This window comes from Schistocerca serialis, chromosome 4, assembly GCF_023864345.2.
Source record: "Schistocerca serialis cubense isolate TAMUIC-IGC-003099 chromosome 4, iqSchSeri2.2, whole genome shotgun sequence".
In the NCBI taxonomy this organism is placed as follows: domain Eukaryota; kingdom Metazoa; phylum Arthropoda; class Insecta; order Orthoptera; family Acrididae; genus Schistocerca; species Schistocerca serialis.
Genome location: NC_064641.1, coordinates 160,841,888 through 160,860,904, shown reverse-complemented (window position 1 = coordinate 160,860,904; position 19,017 = coordinate 160,841,888). Strand labels below are relative to the sequence as shown.

The 19,017-nt window shown below is 41.2% G+C and overlaps 1 protein-coding gene across 1 annotated transcript; it reads right to left on the bottom strand.

Annotated features, from left to right (window-relative positions):
- Positions 1-2,275: 2,275 nt before the first annotated feature.
- On the bottom strand, positions 2,276-18,549 carry LOC126474013 (gamma-secretase subunit Aph-1). The gene is made up of 4 exons (XM_050101411.1): positions 18,166-18,549; positions 17,753-17,973; positions 10,170-10,420; positions 2,276-2,994 (listed from the first exon to the last, which is right to left on the bottom strand). The coding sequence occupies exons 1-4, from the start codon at positions 18,276-18,278 to the stop codon at positions 2,812-2,814; spliced, it is 768 nt and encodes a 255-aa protein (XP_049957368.1). The 5' UTR covers positions 18,279-18,549; the 3' UTR covers positions 2,276-2,811.
- Between the last annotated feature and the right edge of the window lie 468 nt (positions 18,550-19,017).

Sequence of the window (19,017 nt, the reverse complement as noted above, 5' to 3'; positions counted from 1 at the left end):
TTTCTTCTCTGCTGATCACACACTGACAAAGTATTATCTAGAATTTCACTTTTAGGGTTCTTCAAAGACTTGGGCATTTTCAGTCCTTTCACATGATCAATCTTTATTGTATGACTTTCATGAGTTTTCCTATTTTTTCCTCCAGCCTTTAACAGTTGTTGCACCAAACCGTACCTCACTTGCAATGTTTTGAAGAGACTCGCCTTTGTCTAACCTTTCACACATTTTCAGATTCTCTCCTAAAGACAGTGTCTTATGTTTATGTGTAGTTGACGCTATAATTTAGTTTTGTACAATTTAATATGTAAGAAGAACAGTATCGCTAATTTATCATTCAAATACTTGCACAATACCACTTATCAATCAATTTAGAAACAATTTATTTCATACTGAAACTTACGAAACTGCGGCACCTATAAACGGTCAACTGCCTACTGTTCCATTCACAGATGACGAGTCATTGACAAATGCAAACAAACTACTGAAATGGGATCTGGATTGTGGGGAGTCAGATCATATGAGGTTGATCAGATTAGCGAGTTTCTACTGTACCATTCTAACATATTTTCTTTCATTGTGAAACATAGTTTGACCCAGATAGTACAGCAAAGCAAGCACTCCATTACAGGGGGGCAAATTACCAAACTGCAGTATGTACACTATATCGACTGTGCAACTATGGCACATATCAGCCTGTTTAGTAGCTTCTGAATATGATTCAACCACTTTTTTCTAGCAAGAAATAGAATTGACATGTTGAATTTTTAGTTTTACACATGTTCCTTACATTGTTGCTGTATAGTCTGAAATGTATTGATGTTCTTGCTAATTTATCTTCACACCATCCACCTTTATTGCCAAGACAGTTGTGTGTGCACGACATATTCCAGAGTGTACATATACTCTTACTTCCCCGCCACCACACACACACACACACACACACACACACACACACACACACACACAAAAGTGATTTGAATAGCAACGGTGTGTACTTAAACCTGTACACTGCATCTACATCATAGAGCAACACCAAACTTAATATGTCTACAGCAGTGAAAGAATATATTGTTATTTAATATTTTTCATTCAAAACTACAAAAATTATTGAAAGCAGCATGACAAGATTAAATAATAATAATAATAATAATAATAATAAAATAATTAATCTTTATCTAAAATAGAAATAAATAAAATAAGAGAATGTATTTTACGAATTATAAAACACTGATAATGAGAGCAGATAGTCACTCACCTTTAAAACAAATACCTTTAAAACAAAGAGCCAAATGGCAGTAAGGAAACTACAGAGACTGTTTACCGGACATTTAGATGTTTCTACTCCTGTGGTGCAGTACACATAGGCTCACGCACAATTACAATCCCAGCACACAAAAATGATTCACCTGTCACCATGAGTAATTGTTACACTTATTTGGTATTGCATTTTAATCCCACATTAATGACCATGGGCACAAACCATCGGAATGAAACTGCCGCAAAATTAAATTCTCGATATACACAACAATGGAAAGTTGCAGTAGGAATGTCAACAATACAAGGAAAAGATAGATTGCTACTTTAAGTTGCAGACAGGCACAATTAACAGACACTTACACATTAGGCTTCTGACCTCAGCCTTATCAGAGAAACACACACACACACACACACACACACACACACACACACACACACACACACTTGACTACCACGTCCAGCAGCTTTGATCTGAGCTTTTGTGTGTGTGTGTGTGTGTGTGTGTGTGTGTGTGTGTGTGTTCCTCCTCCTGACGAAGGCTGTGGGCAAAAGCCTATGTGCAAGTGTCTTGGTCAAAAGAATGTGTGTCTAGTGTCTGCAACTTAATGTGCCATCTTTACAGTAGGTAGCAATCTATCTATATTCCTTCATATCAAGTACTAGAGTAACTGAGAAATCACTTTCGAAAATACACTTTTACACCTTTAAAAATAAATAAAAATAAAAAGAAATTCACTTTTGTTCAAGGATTACGTAACTGCTTACAGAATTTCCAGAAGTTAGAATGGTTATATCGGGAATAAACCTGCATTTTTCTTGAAATATCTGAACTGTGATAGTACTGCACCGCTTCCCTTAATAAAAATACAAGATATGAAACAAGATCAGCTATCAATTAATTACGTTGAAATTAACTGTGCAGCATGAATGGGATTTAAAAGATGGGCACGAAAACCACATTAGTTTTGAGATTACTACTGAATAATTCATCAAATTATGAACCACTCCACATAAGAAATTTGAAATAAAAAAGGATTGTTTATTGTCAACATGCCGTATCCTCTGACAGACTTACAGTAGTATGCAGATACAGCTGATTCACAAGAATTTGAATGAAATTGTAGCTGCTGTACCTGATACAGGTCTATATCAGTCTCCAGATTTTTTTAAAGTCTATCAGTCACAAATTTAAAACAGTGTAAAAATTATTGAGTGGTATTTTGTTTCATGTGCTTTTTGGAATGGTTGTGTGTCTTTGTTCCTGCAGAACAAATTTTAAAAATCTCATGGCACTAATATAAGCTGTGCACAACATTTATGCAGTCAGATTTCTTTCTCACATCATGAAATGACATGACATCCACATGGTAGTTTGATTTTGAGGTTCTGAAGATAAGTTAAAGGAGAGAACACTAGCATTCAATATAAAATTGATGTACTAAATATTTATAAAATGTACACAAATTTTAATAAATCGGCAGCAGAGTCTTAAATTAAAAAAGTTTAAACAAGTTCCTTCAATTCAGGTTTTACTCCTAATCGTGCAAAACTGTATTAGTCCACTGTTAATGATTGTCCATTTTCTGAAATATGTCTTCGTTCTTTTAAGTACATGCTGGCTCCCAAACTTCTTAAACTTCCTCCGACCACACTGAATGCAATGCTTCCATTGATCAACAAAATAATATATGATGGTATAAGTGTAGCTGCGTACCACATTTGGCTGTTCATCAGCGTCTGCCAGAAACAGAACAAAGTATTACTTTCTGATTAAGCAAAACCTATTTTCATCCCCTACAAACATTACTTATAATTTTTCATTTCATAACATCTTAATAAAAAGGACAAAAACACAGAAATAAATAAATAAAACAAATATCTCTAAAAATTGACACAACTTGCACCACATACCTAGAACATTCACCTGCCACCCTCCTCCCATCCTGCACCTCTAATCAGTTCCTTTTTCTTTCGAATACTCACATTAAAGGGATAGTTCATGAAGGTGTACTCTGTCTTTGCAACCAAACAAAAGGCAATTTGTGACTTTTCATGTTTTCCCGACAAATCTGTTGCAAATACGCTTCTTGGATTTGCCAGCAGATCGTATTGTGTAACTCGCACAATATTTCATTGATGCAACTGCTCAACATCATCAGGTGGTGGCAGCTGGTGCTGTCACTGCTGCAAGGCGCAACTGATGGTAATCATGCATCATCGTCAAAATTTATCATGCTGGTAGCAGGCAATACGTGTGCGTGGGAAGATGCTCATAGTTGGAGGAAAGTGGCACTACTGGTGCCCCCTGCTGGGAGCTGTGGAAAGGCCATCCATGGGCAATGGGCAATGAGTGTGCTGCCAGACCCTCCTACGATTAAAAGCTGAACTAAATCTCAGTAGCAAGTTGTGTCATGTGATGAATCTGAAGTTCTTGTTTTCCCCGTTTTGATTTAATGGCAGCCGGTGCTTAGTTGAAAACCTGCGTCCCTGTTGATAAGACTACACTGTACAGATATGTATGGCCTCCTTAACAACACAGTGCCAGAAATATGATGCTGAGGATAAAATTTCCATCTGTTTGTAAAGCATACAATATCCCATGTCCAGGCAATGCTCTACTACCACTGATTTATCAAGTTTCTCCAGGCGTGTATGACTGTGTTCGGCGCAACATTATAGCATGCTTCAGTATGTCTGTCCAGTATAAGATTTTCCACATTGGCATGGGATTTTATACATGCCACATTTCCTAAGGCAACAGGGACCGAGCACAATAAATTCCTCAAATTCACTGGTGGCCGTAAAACACTTGATGTCGTGTTTTTTGAAAGTTCCTTCTATTTTCAAATACATGCCACCTAGAGCCCCACCAAGCAAGTTTAACATCAGCTCAGCAGAAAGGAAGGCTCTGAGAGACTTGAGAGTGGGCAAAGAACTCATTTTACCTGCCGACAAGGGGAACGCCACCGTCCTCCTCTCATGAGTTGAATGTAACAGCAATAAGGAGGCACTGCTCGATGATCCTGCCTAAAGCAAGCTAAGAGAGGAGCTGAGTGGCAAAATCCAGAGAAAAACCATTAGATCTTCTCAAACAGAGTTCTATCCCTTCTAAAGTGACCAAAAGCCTGTGCCAACAGGCTGCAGTTCCCCAAGACTGTATGGCCTACCTAAGAGGCATAAGGATGGGACTTCATTCCGCCCAATAGTAAGCAACATTGGAGCTACTACTTACTTTCTACTAAATCACTTCAGGCTAATTCCGGGTTGGTACCTTTGAAAGGGCACGGCTGACTTCCTTCCCCATCCTTCCCTATTCCTATGAGTCCAATGACCTTGCAGTTTGGTCTCCTCCCCCAAATCAAGCCAACCCCCAACTTACTTTCTGGCCAAACATCTTACTACACAGTTGGGACATCTCATAGGCAAGTGTAATCACCACATCCGGAATTCAGAGGACTTCATAGGATGCCTGAAGACACTTCAGCTAGAAGCGTCTGATATTTTGTTTAGTTTTGACATTATATCTTTGTTGACAAAGGTACCTCTGCAGAAATCATTAGAGTTTATCAGCAGCCAGTTTGAGAAAGGCATTATGGCATTATTTAAACATGTGCTTACCTCAACTTACTTCTTACTGAATGACCAGTATTTTGAACAGGTAAACAGTGTTGCCATGGGAAGTCCTCTGTCTCCCACGGTGGCCAACTATTTTATGGATGACTATGAGGAAAAAGTACTGCAGTCGGCAAGTCTCAAACCTTCCTGCTTCCAGCAGTACATAGACTATTACTTTTGCGGGGTGGCCTCATGGAACAGAAACATTACCTGTTTTTCCGGCATCTGAACTCGCTCCATCCCAATATACAGTTCACAATGGAAGTGGAAAAGGATGACACCTTACCATTCCTGGACATCATAGACAGAAGAAAAGCTGATGGTGCACTGGGACACAGCATCTATCGCAAAACAACTCGCTCTTTGGTGCAGAGAGTACATGTCATCTCAGGTGCCAACAGTGTACCTGGTCAGCTGCAACACCTGAGAATGGTAGTCCAACAGAATGGCTATTCCAATAGGCAGATATGCCATCCGTTCCATTCTAAGCAAACTCAAAGCAGGGATGTAAATCAAGATGCAAAGGCACCCACTGCAACAGTGTTCTTTCCTTATTTTGGCGGCATGTCTTCGAGAATAAAAAAGAATCCTCAAAAAGCACAACATTAAGTGTGTTTTTCGGCCACCAGCAAACCTGAGGAATTTATAGTGCTCAGTCAAAGACAACCTTGGCCTTAGGAAATGTGGCGAGTATAAAATCCCATGCCAATATGGAAAATCTTGTACTGGACAGACATGCCAAACCGTGCAAGAATGTTGTGACTAACACCATTATCATACAGCCTGGGGCAACCGGAAAAATCAGCAGTAGTGGAGCATTGCCTGGACATGGGACATCATTTGCTTTGCAGTCAGATGATAGTCTTATCCCCAGCATCATCTTTTTGGGACTGTGTTGTTAAGGTGGCCATTTATATCTGTACGGCGGAAAATCTTAACAGGAATGCAGGTTTTCAACAAGAACTGCCCGGAATCCAGCACCGCTGTCATTAAATCAAAACAGGGAAAAACAAGAACTTACAATTCATCGCATGACAACTTGCTGCTGAGATTTGGTTCAGCTTTTAACCACAGGAGCGTCCAGCAGCACAGTCACCGCCCATAGCACATGTGCAGATGGCCTTTCTGAGGCTCCCAGCTGGGGGCACCAGGAGCGCTGGTGCTCTCCCACCACTCACCAGATTCGGGTGAAGATGACGTCAGACGTGAGATGTTTAATCATCTGACTGTGGATCCAATCTGGCCCAGGAGCTGTGTCGGGGCAATGTGCAAGGGTGCTGTGGAGCTCCCACTCTGTAAATGGGGCGCTATAGGGTTCATTGTGATGCGTAGAGAACGAAAGGACTTTCCTTTTCATCCACTGTTTGAGGGTGTGAACGGCTGGGGTATAGTTCTACGATGCAGATGCTCGAGCATAGTGCTCAGTAATCACAGCGTCGGTAGAGAGCACGCCATTGATGTTAAAACCAGGGACACCTGTTGTGGTCTGGTACCCAAAAAGACGTCTGATCTTCGTCCAGACTTGGGAAGGTGATGTGGTCGACACGTACCTCTCCCAACACCCGTTTCCGCCATTTTATATGCAGGCAAAAGTGGGCACGGAGCCGCTTAAAGGCTATTAGGTGCTCTAGGGAAGGGTGCTGCTTATGTTTCTGTAGTGCTTGCTGACGCTCTTTCATTGCCTTAGCAACTTCTGGCGACCACCAAGGGACTGTCTTTCGCCAGCAGCACCCTATAGAAGGAGGGATCATGTTTTCCACCGCAGAAATTATCTTTGTAGTGACATGTAGTGAGGTGTAGTGGCTGTAGTGAGATGAAGGCTACCCAGTCTGCCGTGTCTAAAGCCCATCTGGGTAGGCTTCCGTGGGCATGATGCCGGGGGAATGACAGGAAGATGGGGAAATGGTCACTACCACATAGGTTGTCATGTGCTTTCCAGTGGATAGATGGGGGAGGGCCAGGACTGCAAACCGAGAGATCAATGTCCAAAAACCTGCCATGTGCCACACTGAAATGTGCGGCGGTCCCAGTATTTAAGAGGCAGAGGTCGAGGTCGAGTTGTGACAGTAAATTTTCGACATCTCTGCCACAGCCAGTAAGCATGGTGCTACCCCACAAGGGGTTATGGGCGTTAAAATCTCCCAGAAGTAGGAAAGGTTTAGGAAGTTGATCAATCAGTGCAGGCAATATGTTCAAGGGTACCACGCCATTTGGAGGGAGATATACGTTGCAGACAGTTATTTCCTGCATCATCCGTGTCCTGACAGCTACAGCTTCAAGAGGAGTTTGAAGGACCACAGGTTCACTACCGACTGAGTTCACGACATAAATGCAAACTCCACCTGAAACTCAATTATATTCATTACGGTTCATGTAATAGCCCCTGTTGCGACAAAGGGCAGGGGTCCACATTGCCGGGAACCAGGTTTCCTGGAGGGCACTGCAGAAAGCATGTGTAGAGCTTAACCGTTGCCATAGCTCAGCCAGGTGGTGGATACAACCGCCGCAATTCCACTGGAGGATGACATGATCGTGAGACTTTGAAGGCATGAAACACTTAATGAGGCAATTTATACCTCAGGGTCACCTGCTGCCATTGACTTATTTCCTGAACAGGCTATATCCATCGTGTCTGAGGGTCTGGTGAGATCTAGGTCCTCCGTGGATGCCAGAATCTTCACCTCATCCTCAGATGCAGAGCTTGCAAGCATTGGTGGTGTGGGTGCCACTGCAATTCCCTTGGTCTTGGGGGGGGGGGGGGGGGTCTTCTTTCTGGATTTCTCTTGCTGATCCTTGGGGTTTCTCTGGCTGGGAGGGCTTCAATGATTCAGTCTCCAGGACTGATGATGATCATGAAGCCCTAGGATCAGCTGCTTTCGAGCATTTCAGCCACTGGCAGGTGTCATCTTTCCCACTAGCAGAAACCTGGGAAGGGAGTGACCCAAGGGACACCTTCCCAGAGAGAGGAGCCGAAGAAGACTTACACTTCGCCGGCTGAGAAGTGGGGACTGGTGTCCGCGTTGGTTGGGGGGACAGTGCTCCCAAGGTAGGTGGTGCAGGAGCAACAGGGAGGGAAATGCCCCCACCACCAAGGGGGCAGATGCGTCTTCAGGTTCTGAGAGCCGACTGGAACTCGCGGAACTGATGGGACTACAACTGTTCTTGTAGCTATGGCATAAGAGGAGGTCATGGCCACAGGATTTAGGCACTCAAATTTCCTCTTGGCCTCAGTGTAGGTCAGTCAGTCCAGGGTGTTGTATTCCAGGATTTTCCATTCTTGCTGTAAAATCCTGCAGTCTGGTGAGCAAGGGTAATGATGCTCTCCACAGTTGACACAAATGGGAGGCGGGACACAAGGAGTACTGGGATGGGATGGATGTCCACTATTTTGACATTGATGCTTGAAGTACAGCGGGAACACACATGCCCGAACTTCCAGCACTTAAAGAACCGCATTGGGGGAGGGATATATGGCTTGACGTCACAGCGGTAGACCATGATCTTGACTTTCTTGGGTAATGTGTTACCCTCGAAGGCCAAGATGGAGGCACCGGTGGCAACCTGATTATCCGTCAGACCCCAATGGAAGCACCGGACGAAATGAACTCATCGCCCTAAGTTGGCGAGCAGCTCGTCGTCAGACTGCAAAAGAAGGTCCCTGTGGAATATAATACCCTGGGCCATATTTAAGCTCTTATGAGGTTTGATGGTAACGGAAACATCCGCAGCTTGTCACAACTGAATAATGCCCTTGACTGGAATTCTTGCTGGCATTTAATCACCAGCAAATGATGACGTGGTACATTTCATTGCGCGTCATCCACCCTGATACCACCCACTCCAACCAGGGGGCCTCCCCACGGGCGCCATCCAGCCGCAATAAAGGCCACCTGGCAGGACGGCCATTGCCGGGAGTCCCTATGCCTCAGGGTGACAGGCATCTACTCCTTGGCATACATGGGGAATTAACGGCACAGGCATCAGCACAGCGATCCCTATGTCGTCAGGGAGCTACAACCAACAGGATACACGGCGGCCCCACCACAACAGGCTGGCTACCGTGCTGGATATGAGGTACAAAGAATTCCATGGTCATCATTGGCGCAGAAAACAACACTGCATAGTGGGTGGAGGAAAACGCACCCAGGAAGGTGTCCTCTCTCAAGAGCGAGACTACAATGCCACGACGAGAAAGTGAGCTAAAGATCTTTGTGTGTGATGGACACGATGCACCATGTAAGGCGCCCTTCCGCAGTTTGCTCGCTCTTCAGGAAAATTTTGAAAAATTGAGGTCAAACTCTACAGGGGACCATCACATAAAGCCGAAAAGATGAGAGACTCCTTTTAGTTGCCTCTTACAACAGGCAGGAATACCTTGGGCCTATTCTAACCCCTGGTCCCGCAGGGCTCAATGAGAATTAATTTGCACATGCATTGTTTGGTTTAGCAATGAAGTCCATGGTCATTTGGATGGGTTCATCAATAAGCAAAATTGGCTCATTTGGTGGACTGAGAGTCAGCATTTCGCAATCCAGAAGTCTTCACCCTCAACGGGTGACTGTGTGGTGTGCAATATCCAGTTACAGAATAATCGGTGTGATGTTTCTTTGATGTCACGGTGACTACTAAACAGTACGTGAAGGTTTTGGAAGATTATTTCATCCCCATTATCCGAACCGATCCTGATTTTGACAAGGTGTGGGACATACAAGATGTAGCTTGACCCCATTGAGGCAGGAGAGTGCTTGATGTTATGGAGGAGCACTTTGGGGATTGCATTCTGGCTCTGGTGTACCCAGAGGCCACTGGCATGGGCCTTGATTGGCAGCCATGTTCTCTGGATTTGAACAAATGCATGCAACTCCCTTTTGTGCTGCTATATTAAAGACAAGGGTACAGCAATAATCCCGAAACTACTGCTGAACTGAAAACAGCCATTCAAGGTCATTGACAGCAACTATGTTCTGACACTTCAGAAGGTTATGCAGAACTTCACTATTCGTCTGCACCCCATCGTCGCCAAGGATGGCAGACATATCAAACATGTCAATCTACATACAAATATCTGTAGTAATGTTTACATGTTGAATGAAGTGTGTGCACACTATAGTTCGTAACTAATTTAAGTTTTTTCTTCATATAGTTCAATAATTGTCACCCTGTACATTCAAGCAGAACCTTCCTTCCTATATTTGTATAAAGAATGTTATAATACAGAGGCAATGTCTGGATCTCTGGAAATTGCTTTACACTTTTTTGATGCTATAAATTAAAACATCACATTACTTCATACTTACAAGGCAAGAAACTGTCAAATGACTGCCAACAACCCACACGATTTGCAGGTAATTCCTGTTGTCAGCAGCAGAGAAGAATATTACTCCCCAAAACGTGTGAAGGAGAATCATGCAAAGTGTGAATGCTGCTGATGTTATGAAGAACAAGTCAGAACCACCCTTGAGACCCATTGTCGCTGGGCCAACAGCATCTGCCAGTACATTTACCAATGAAAATGCACCACTCATTACACCAAAGCCCATGCCAGACACTAGAACAAAAATTGTAAGAATTAAATTCATATATTTATCAATGGAGTAACAACTTAAATATTTTATGAGTTTGAGGGGATGATGTAAGCACACACAACATTAAAATCTGACTCTATATTCATTTCAGAAGACACTATCTTCAAATAAATGCAATAAACTTAGGTTACATTAAGTCAAAGACATAGATAAGGAAGAATGTATCATTGAACACAGGAATATTTCAGTTTTATGATGACATTCTAAATTACAAAATTTACTCTTCTTTTGATCTCCTGGGGCATTTCATTCACCATGGAAATTAACAACTTTATGATGGCATACTTCAATATTTTCCAGAGTGAGTTGAATCAGTGAAAGGTTAATTTGAGTACAAGAGTTCCTCTTTAGTTCTGTTATTATTACTTCTTTCAAACGATATATGACGAACTCCCTAAAAGAATGCTAGAATGTAGCGACTTACGGAGAGTGTAGACTGGCTCCCACTGGAACTTGTGAAGACATGTCTCCCATCTTGAGAAACATACAAATTGCTTTAAGAGGTTACTACCACCCTCTAATTTCAAATTTACTTCTGATATGGAGGAGGAAATTAAATCTCACAAGATGTACACCACCTGCCTGAAGTACCAATTATTGTTCGTAAGGCCCTCTATATGTGAAAGTCAAGACTACTATTTGTATACAGTTAAATCTCAAACTATCTTACTAGGTATTTGCCAACTGCTTAATTCTAGAAAGTGTTGTACATCTATTTTTGTGGACCTCGTTTCTTATGGGCAATACTCTGATTGCAAATCCAGGCAAGACTTTAAACGTCTTCACAGCTTCAGTTCTGCTAGCACGCTCTTACCTCCCACACTCTACAGGAAGTCTCCCACATACCTTGCTGTATTGGCATGCCTGAGAGAAAAAATATTGCACAGATTACCTTAATAGCATCCGACTTTCTTCCAGAATAGGGGAAAAGTTTAATACCCTATTGATGATGAGGTAATTAGAGTCTGAGCACAGGCTCACACTGGGGAAGCACGGGAGAAGGAAACCGGACACACTCTTTTGAAGAGGATCATTGTTGAATTTGCCTTTTAAGTGATTCAAGAAAACCACAGAAAATCTGGCTTCAGATGAGCGGACAGAATTTCCTCCAAAATTTGAGTCCAGTGTCCTACCACAGTGCCACCCCACTTGATAACAAACCGAAGGAAGTAAACAGAGCTGTGAAATTTGACGAGCATGATAGAGGTATGGGCAGAATTGCAGTTGTGAAAATGGATAAAGAGTTGTGCCTTTCACTGAGCAGCACAACATGCAAAAAACAAGGGCCAAGCAATGAGTGCCATTTGAACTTCTGGTAGCTCTTGACCCCATCACAAGCAAAATAGTGGAACGATGTACACTGTTTAACAAATGCATTATGATCACCTGCCTAAAATTGTGTAGGTCCATCTTTGGAACACAATACAGCAATGATTCTACATGGCATGGGCTCAGTAAGTCCTTTGTAAGTTTCCCGACACATGTAGCAACAGATCTTATGCATCTGATATGCAACTACTGCATATTACAGGCTGGTTATTTGTAGGTGCAGAGCTAGCACCCAATAGCATCATAAATGTGTTCCATCAGTCTCGGATGAGGTGAATTTGGTGATCAAAACGGCAATGTGGTATCACTACCATGCTCCTCACAGCATTGCCACAGAATTCTGACCTCACGAGATTGAATGTTATCCTATTGGAAGAAGTCTTTGCCATCAGGGAAGACATCAAGCATGAGGGATGAAAGCGGTCTGCAATGATGTTAATGCGCTCCACAGCTATCGCAGTGCTTTGGTCATCAAAGGTCCCACGGAAGTTGAGGTGAACAGTCAAAAGCAAAACACACCCTAGTGGCCTGCATCTGCACTGTGGTGCATTTTCCATGAAGCTGTTTGCCTGGATATCTATGTATACAGGTACTGTGATCAACATGGTGTAACAAGAAAAGTGATTCATACAACCAGACAACAAGCTTTCATTGATCCATGGACCAATCTTGATGCAATCTTAACTGACAATATCACAACATCATCATGAGCAATAAATAGGAGTCTTCTGTTGTGGAGCCCCATGTTCAAATATGTATAGTGAGCGGTGATCCCCAAAACACTTATGGACTGGACTAGCATTACACTCTCTTGTCAGATCTGCCATAGACCACCTTTGACCTCCATGTTCTGTGGTAAGGTGTGGATGTCCAACACCTTCTCAGGCAACCATCGTGTCACCGTCCTTCAGCCAATCAATACCTTTACTGCGCGATAACAATGGTGAAGTCACTGATGACAGTGCCACAAAAGCAGTGTTATTAAACACAGTTTTCTGATACTCCTTCGCCAAAGAAGAAGTAGTAAATATTTCTGAATTCCAATCAAGATCAACGGCCAAGATGAGAAACATAGAAGTCGATATCCTTGGTGTAGCAAAGCAGCTTAAATCATATAATAAAGACAAGGCCAGATTGTACACCATTCAGGTTCCTTTCAGAGTATGCTGATACAATAGCTCCATATTCTGCAATTACATACAACTGCTCGCTCACAGAAAGATCTGCACCTAAAGACTGGAAAATTGCTCAAGTCACACCAATACCAAAAAAGGAAAGTAGGAGTAATCCACTGAATTACAGGGCCATGTCACTAATGTCTATTTGCAGTAGGGTTTTGGAACATATACTGTATTCGAACATTATGAAGTACGTTGAAGAAAATTATTTATTTACACAGTCAGCACGAATTCAAAAAACATTGTTCTTTCCAGAAGGCTTTCGACACCGTTCGTCACAAGCATCTTCCAACCAAACTGCATGCCTATGGAATATTGCCTCAGTTGTGTGACTGGTTTTGTGATTTCCTGTCAGAAAGGTCACAGTTTGTAGTAATAGACGGTAAGTCATCAAGCCAAACAAGTAATATTTGGCATTCCCGAGTAATAGTTATAGGCCCTCTATTGTTCCTGATCCATGTTAACGACACAGGAGACAATCTGAGTAGTCCTCTTAGACTGATTGCAGATGATGCTGTCATTTACCATCTTGTAAAGTCAACAGCTGGAAAAAAAAAAAAAGAGAGAATTGCAAAATGATTTAGATACGATATCTGTATGATGCCAAAAGTGGCAATTGACCCTGAATAAAGAAAAGTGTGAAGTTATTCACATGAGTACTGAAAGAAATCCGCTAAATTTCTATTACGCAATAAGTCACACAAACCTGAAGGTTGTAAAATTCAACTAAATACTTGGGGATTACAATTACAAATAACCTAAATTGGAATGATCAGTTAGATAATGTTGTGGGTAGAGCAAACCAAAGATTGTGATTCATGGCAGAACACTTATAAGGTGCAACAGGTCTACTAAAGAGGCTGCTTACAACACGCTTATCCACCGTATTCAGGAGTACTGCTGTACAGTGTGGGGTCCACATCAGGTGGGACTGACGGATAACATTGAAAAAGTTCGAAGAAAGGCAGCTCATTTTGCATTATTGCAAAATAGGGGAGATAGTGCTACTGAAATGATGTGCAAATTGGAGTGGCAATCATTAAAACAAAGGCGTTTTTCGATGAGATGGGATCTTCTCATGCAATTTCATCAGCAGTTTTCTCCACCGACTGTGTAAACATTCTGTTGGCACCCACCTGTATAGGGAGAAATGATCATCACAATAAAATAAGAGAAATCGGGGCTCACACAGAAAAATTTAAGTGCTCATTTTTCCCACATGCCAATCAATAGTGGAACAGTAGAGACAGCTTGAAGGTGCTTCACTGAACTCTCTGCCAGGCACTTTATCGAGAATAGCAGAATAATCACATATATGTAGATGTATTTGGATGCTCACAACTGTAGCATGCAAAAAGCCGAGCAGCTTCGCCAGTACTGAGATGATTGTTCCCTTGTGCTGTGCCATAAAAATATACCGAGAAGTCTCTTATGGCAGTGGATTTCCCCATTTACAAGTTGTATCACATTTGTGTCTGTTCCACTTACACACATTGCTTACAATGCAACATGTCCACGACATCACCAGGTAGCACTCAATCTAGCTGGATGCAGTGGTCATATGTTTCGGCTCATCAGTGCATGTGACTGAAATTAACCAGACAGCACGGCAAGTATTGACAAAGCACAAAGAGATAATGTTACAAACTGCACCATATAGTCTGTGACAAAATTTCATGTGGTGTGAAGACACCCACATACTCCAGTTACAGTCTCTAAAAATTGTGGCAGGTATTCATAGGCCATCTCCACATCCTTTGGTAGATGCTGTCTGAGGCCATTAATCACCAATTGTGGTGTCTGCAGGACAGTGACGAAGTTTCTGACCATGCCACTCCAGGTATGTTCAATAGACAAATGTGCATGAGAGGGAAGTGGTAGCATCAATTGCTCAGCATGTATGGCTGGATGTTGTGAAATCAGGCCTTTTGAGGAATGGTAGAGGGGCAGTACCTAAGGCTCTGAGTCCTTCCTGATGTAGCAATTACTGTTCATCCTGTCGAGTTCACATTTTGTATCTGACAAATAATCACACTTAGCACTTGTCAGTTATGATACTCAACAATGCAAACAATCAAACATATCAATGCTGCAGCATCTTACATTTAGGTATCCATTACTACAGAGGAGTGTGAAACAGTATTCATCCAAAAACGGTTACATTCTGCCACTTAAAACACACGGCAACAATTGTTACAAATCTGTCTCCACTGAAGCTTTCTTGGATTGTGAGCAATGGAATGCACACCACCTTGGCATGCCTAAGGCACACTGCATCGCACCATCAACACAGTGCTCTAGTATAATGTCAACACTGTGGATGAAGCTGCAAGTTTCCTACAACCAGAAAGAGAAGCTGGAGGATATCCCACAGAGAGGTCAAATTGTGTGTCCCAGTACCAGTTAATGACTGCATACAACTCAATTCTGTGAGCCAGTTTTACACACAGCATTTTTAACAGTGTGCTCCCATACAATATGAAGCATTACAAACTTATTTCTCAACAACCAATCTTTCTGCAGAGTCCATTCTCATCCAAATACCATCAATGACACAACATGGTCAAACAAGGCAGAGCACTGTTTTCTCTTTGTGCATGTCTTTCTGCAATCTTAATTGGTTATTGCTAGTACATTGTTCCACATATCTCTAAGTTAGAATTAATTTTAGATAATATCCCTGGATATCACTTTTTTGTTGCAAAGATTAGTGCTGCTTCTCTAATGATCAAAATTACTAACAGAGAATTACAAAACTGTTCATACTTTGGAAAGGAACACAGAGCAACAGACGTGTACAAAACAGTGGACAAAGTGCGCTTACAGTGTACTAGGCTCTTCCACTGCATGCTCCTGTATGCTAGTTGTTTCTCTCAGTCAGAGAAAATCAGCTGATAGTATATGGTAGCCAACAAGAATCATTCAAGCTAATGATTTCTTTTGGAGAATTACGCAAATTGGGTTTTCAATATGATACAGCTACTGACTAGTAGCACGAACCCTAGGTTCAGCTGGAGTTAAAAATTTATTGAGAGTCGCAAAAACCAAAGAATCTGAACACAAAAATATGACTGCTATCATACACTGATGTGCAGTGTAGTCCACAATATATGCTCATAATTGCAACAACATACTAGCATGCCTAATTTGCAATTTTGTTAAAAATTGTGACAATTTGGTTAAATTCTAGCCTAATAGTAAAAATTGCCAGTTAATTAACCCACAGGAAATTATGAACAAGCATTCTGATTGGCTTCCAACAACCAACTCATGATTCATCGTAACCACTTCCCAGCACTAGTTGCCCCAAAAGTGACTAACTGCAGCACACAATGGAAAAGCAGCAGTACACCGTAAGCACATTTTTACTGAATGAAAGGCATTAAGGAGAAAAATCCAGTCTGCAGTTGGATCACTTTGCAGGTAGTTTGTGTGCAGATTGATATATAATTTGATAGCTACATATTTCACGCCTTCCAGTGAAAGTCACCAAGTCATTGGAAGGCACTGCAGATCCCTTTATTGTAATTGTGAATCTCTCTTCCCTCAAACAACTGCTTTGTCGACAAATTTTATCATCAAAGGATAAAAGTATTATGGGCAAGAGGAGCAACAGTTAATATCCCAGGTTGTTAAAAAGAATACCTACATGTATTTTGATATAATTGTGCAAAAGAAATATGTAGCCCACACTGGACAACAGAAATTTATTTGCCAGGTCAACAGTAACATATGCAACTCACGTTCATCTTCTTCTATTTGAGTGAACAAATGGTCATTCACTTCATTTTGCATTACAGATCTATGTAACACGCAGAATTCCTGGGACATGAGGAGGAAAAATTTATTCACTCCATGAATATTACATAAAATTACAGGCAATTTGGCCATTTCCCTATCTATTACAAATCAAAAATATAAACACCTCTGTAGTCCAATTTAAAATTTATCATTCTATCAGTCTACATTTATTCATCACCCCTGCGAAACAGAATAGGCCTACTCAAATGTTTTAAGTTCCAGAGAATTGAACAGGTGAAGACAATTTTTTTTCACAAATCTCCCATAAGTTAGTTTTTTTTTTCAAATCTTTTGATCTCTGAGATACATAAAGTCCTATTACTAGTTGTTTCATGACAACAGTGCCACAGCTATTTTCTGAAGGGGTTATTTTTTTTCCTTTCCAGTTGTAAGGGACCAAAAACTATTTTTATTCTTTCCAGATCAATCTTCCTTCAGAGAGGTTTTTTCCCACCAGTTTACATATATGGGTCCTTTACATGTATTTAGTTATGGAAAATGTAATTTTATTCACATATTACCTACTCTGGTGGCTTTACTGAAGTCATTTAAAATACATAATTAGGCCTATACTATTCATATTTTCAAAAGTAAACCCTATTTGTGTTCTATGAGTAAAGGAAATATGTTGAGTCAACATCCAATTTCGCTTTTCATGCACATACGCAATTATGGGACAAAAAATAAGCTAATAGATAACTATATACCACCATTTGATAAACCACTTATGTAGGAGTCCATAAAGTGATTTAAAAATTCTACACCTTGTTGGTACCACAAAGGGTCAATGCATTCTTATCACAACAAATTAACACTTTTCACACAAATATTTATCTAATATGGTATAGCAGATTGCTGTAAAAAGCAAGAGCCCCAGATTGTAGGCAGTTTTACAATTATTTTTATTTGGACTCAATCTACACAATTGGTCAAATTGAACATTTTTCGGTTTCAGTATACCTGTATCTTCATTTAAAAACTTCTTACCATAGGCCAAAACATGCTTGCTGTTTGTGATCTGCGTGTCTGCATCGGTTACTTTCTTCAAACCCACTTCAGCTTTCTGGAGCAATTTATAAATAAGAAACCTAAAGATTTCTTGAAAAAACACTGAGAAAACCAGCCCAAACGCCAACTTGCTTTTAAGTGGAACTACTATAAACCACCATAACGACGAAATCAGTAATGACAGGAGCCAAAAAAATGCGCTGTAAAATGATAAGGAACACATTAAAAAGAATATATGATTACAAATATAATGCGTCATAGCCACAAGTAGTAAATTAATGATCTGCAGTGTTAAATGCTTCAAATTCAAAAATGGTAAATATTCAGGGTTACAACTGTCAAATCAAGAAAGAATATTTCGGGGGCTGCAATTAAAAACATGGGGAACGTACCTGGCAATTAAAATTATAATTCTAATAGGATCCTTGGCTATTGTAAAGGTAAACATTGCAAGCGGTGGACCAAAGGCCAGGAAGGCACATCCAAAAAATTCCATAACAGTCATTGTGACCGTTTGTATAAGGCTCTTAAAATGAAGCCTGTGTTATCTATCTCACGATGCTATATATGGAAGGATCGGCCTACACTTAACACCATTTGTTCACTGTTCCCTGGATCGTTAAACGTCAACTTCAACATCCATCCACACTTCAACACCATTGAAATAATCACCTGTCACACATAATCTCACAAACGACTTTGCACTTGCTTTTTCACGAGTGTCAAAACTTCAGTCATAAACGTTGGTTTGAATGTTGTTATATCTCTGATACATAAACTGTTGTATATTGTACGCTGAGTCAGAGTAGTTACAAGAATTGGGAATTTCTCCCTTCTTGGTAGTATCAATAGTAGTTGATAGTGAAAGAATAAATATAATCTCGATATCCCAGATACATAGGACTCTGCGTTATTAGATTCCAAAACGCGATGTTGTTTTACATAAAACCAACAAACACTAATGCCGCCGGCACACGGGAAGAGGCAGCTAACGTTGACTTGCACGCAGATGGGAAATCCAAAGTCACGAAACGCAACGCCGTCTGCACACACCACCAGTTGGTTAAAGGGGACCTCACACGTCAATAATATTGTCAGACCGCCAATATGTTGAGCGTCTGAGTGTTACTATTCACGATTGTCAATACTAGAAGTACTGACGAGCAGTGTTGATGGGTCTAAAAAATTCTCAATATTGCCACATACCGAACATATGAGGAAAAGACGGTTTGACAATATTCCCT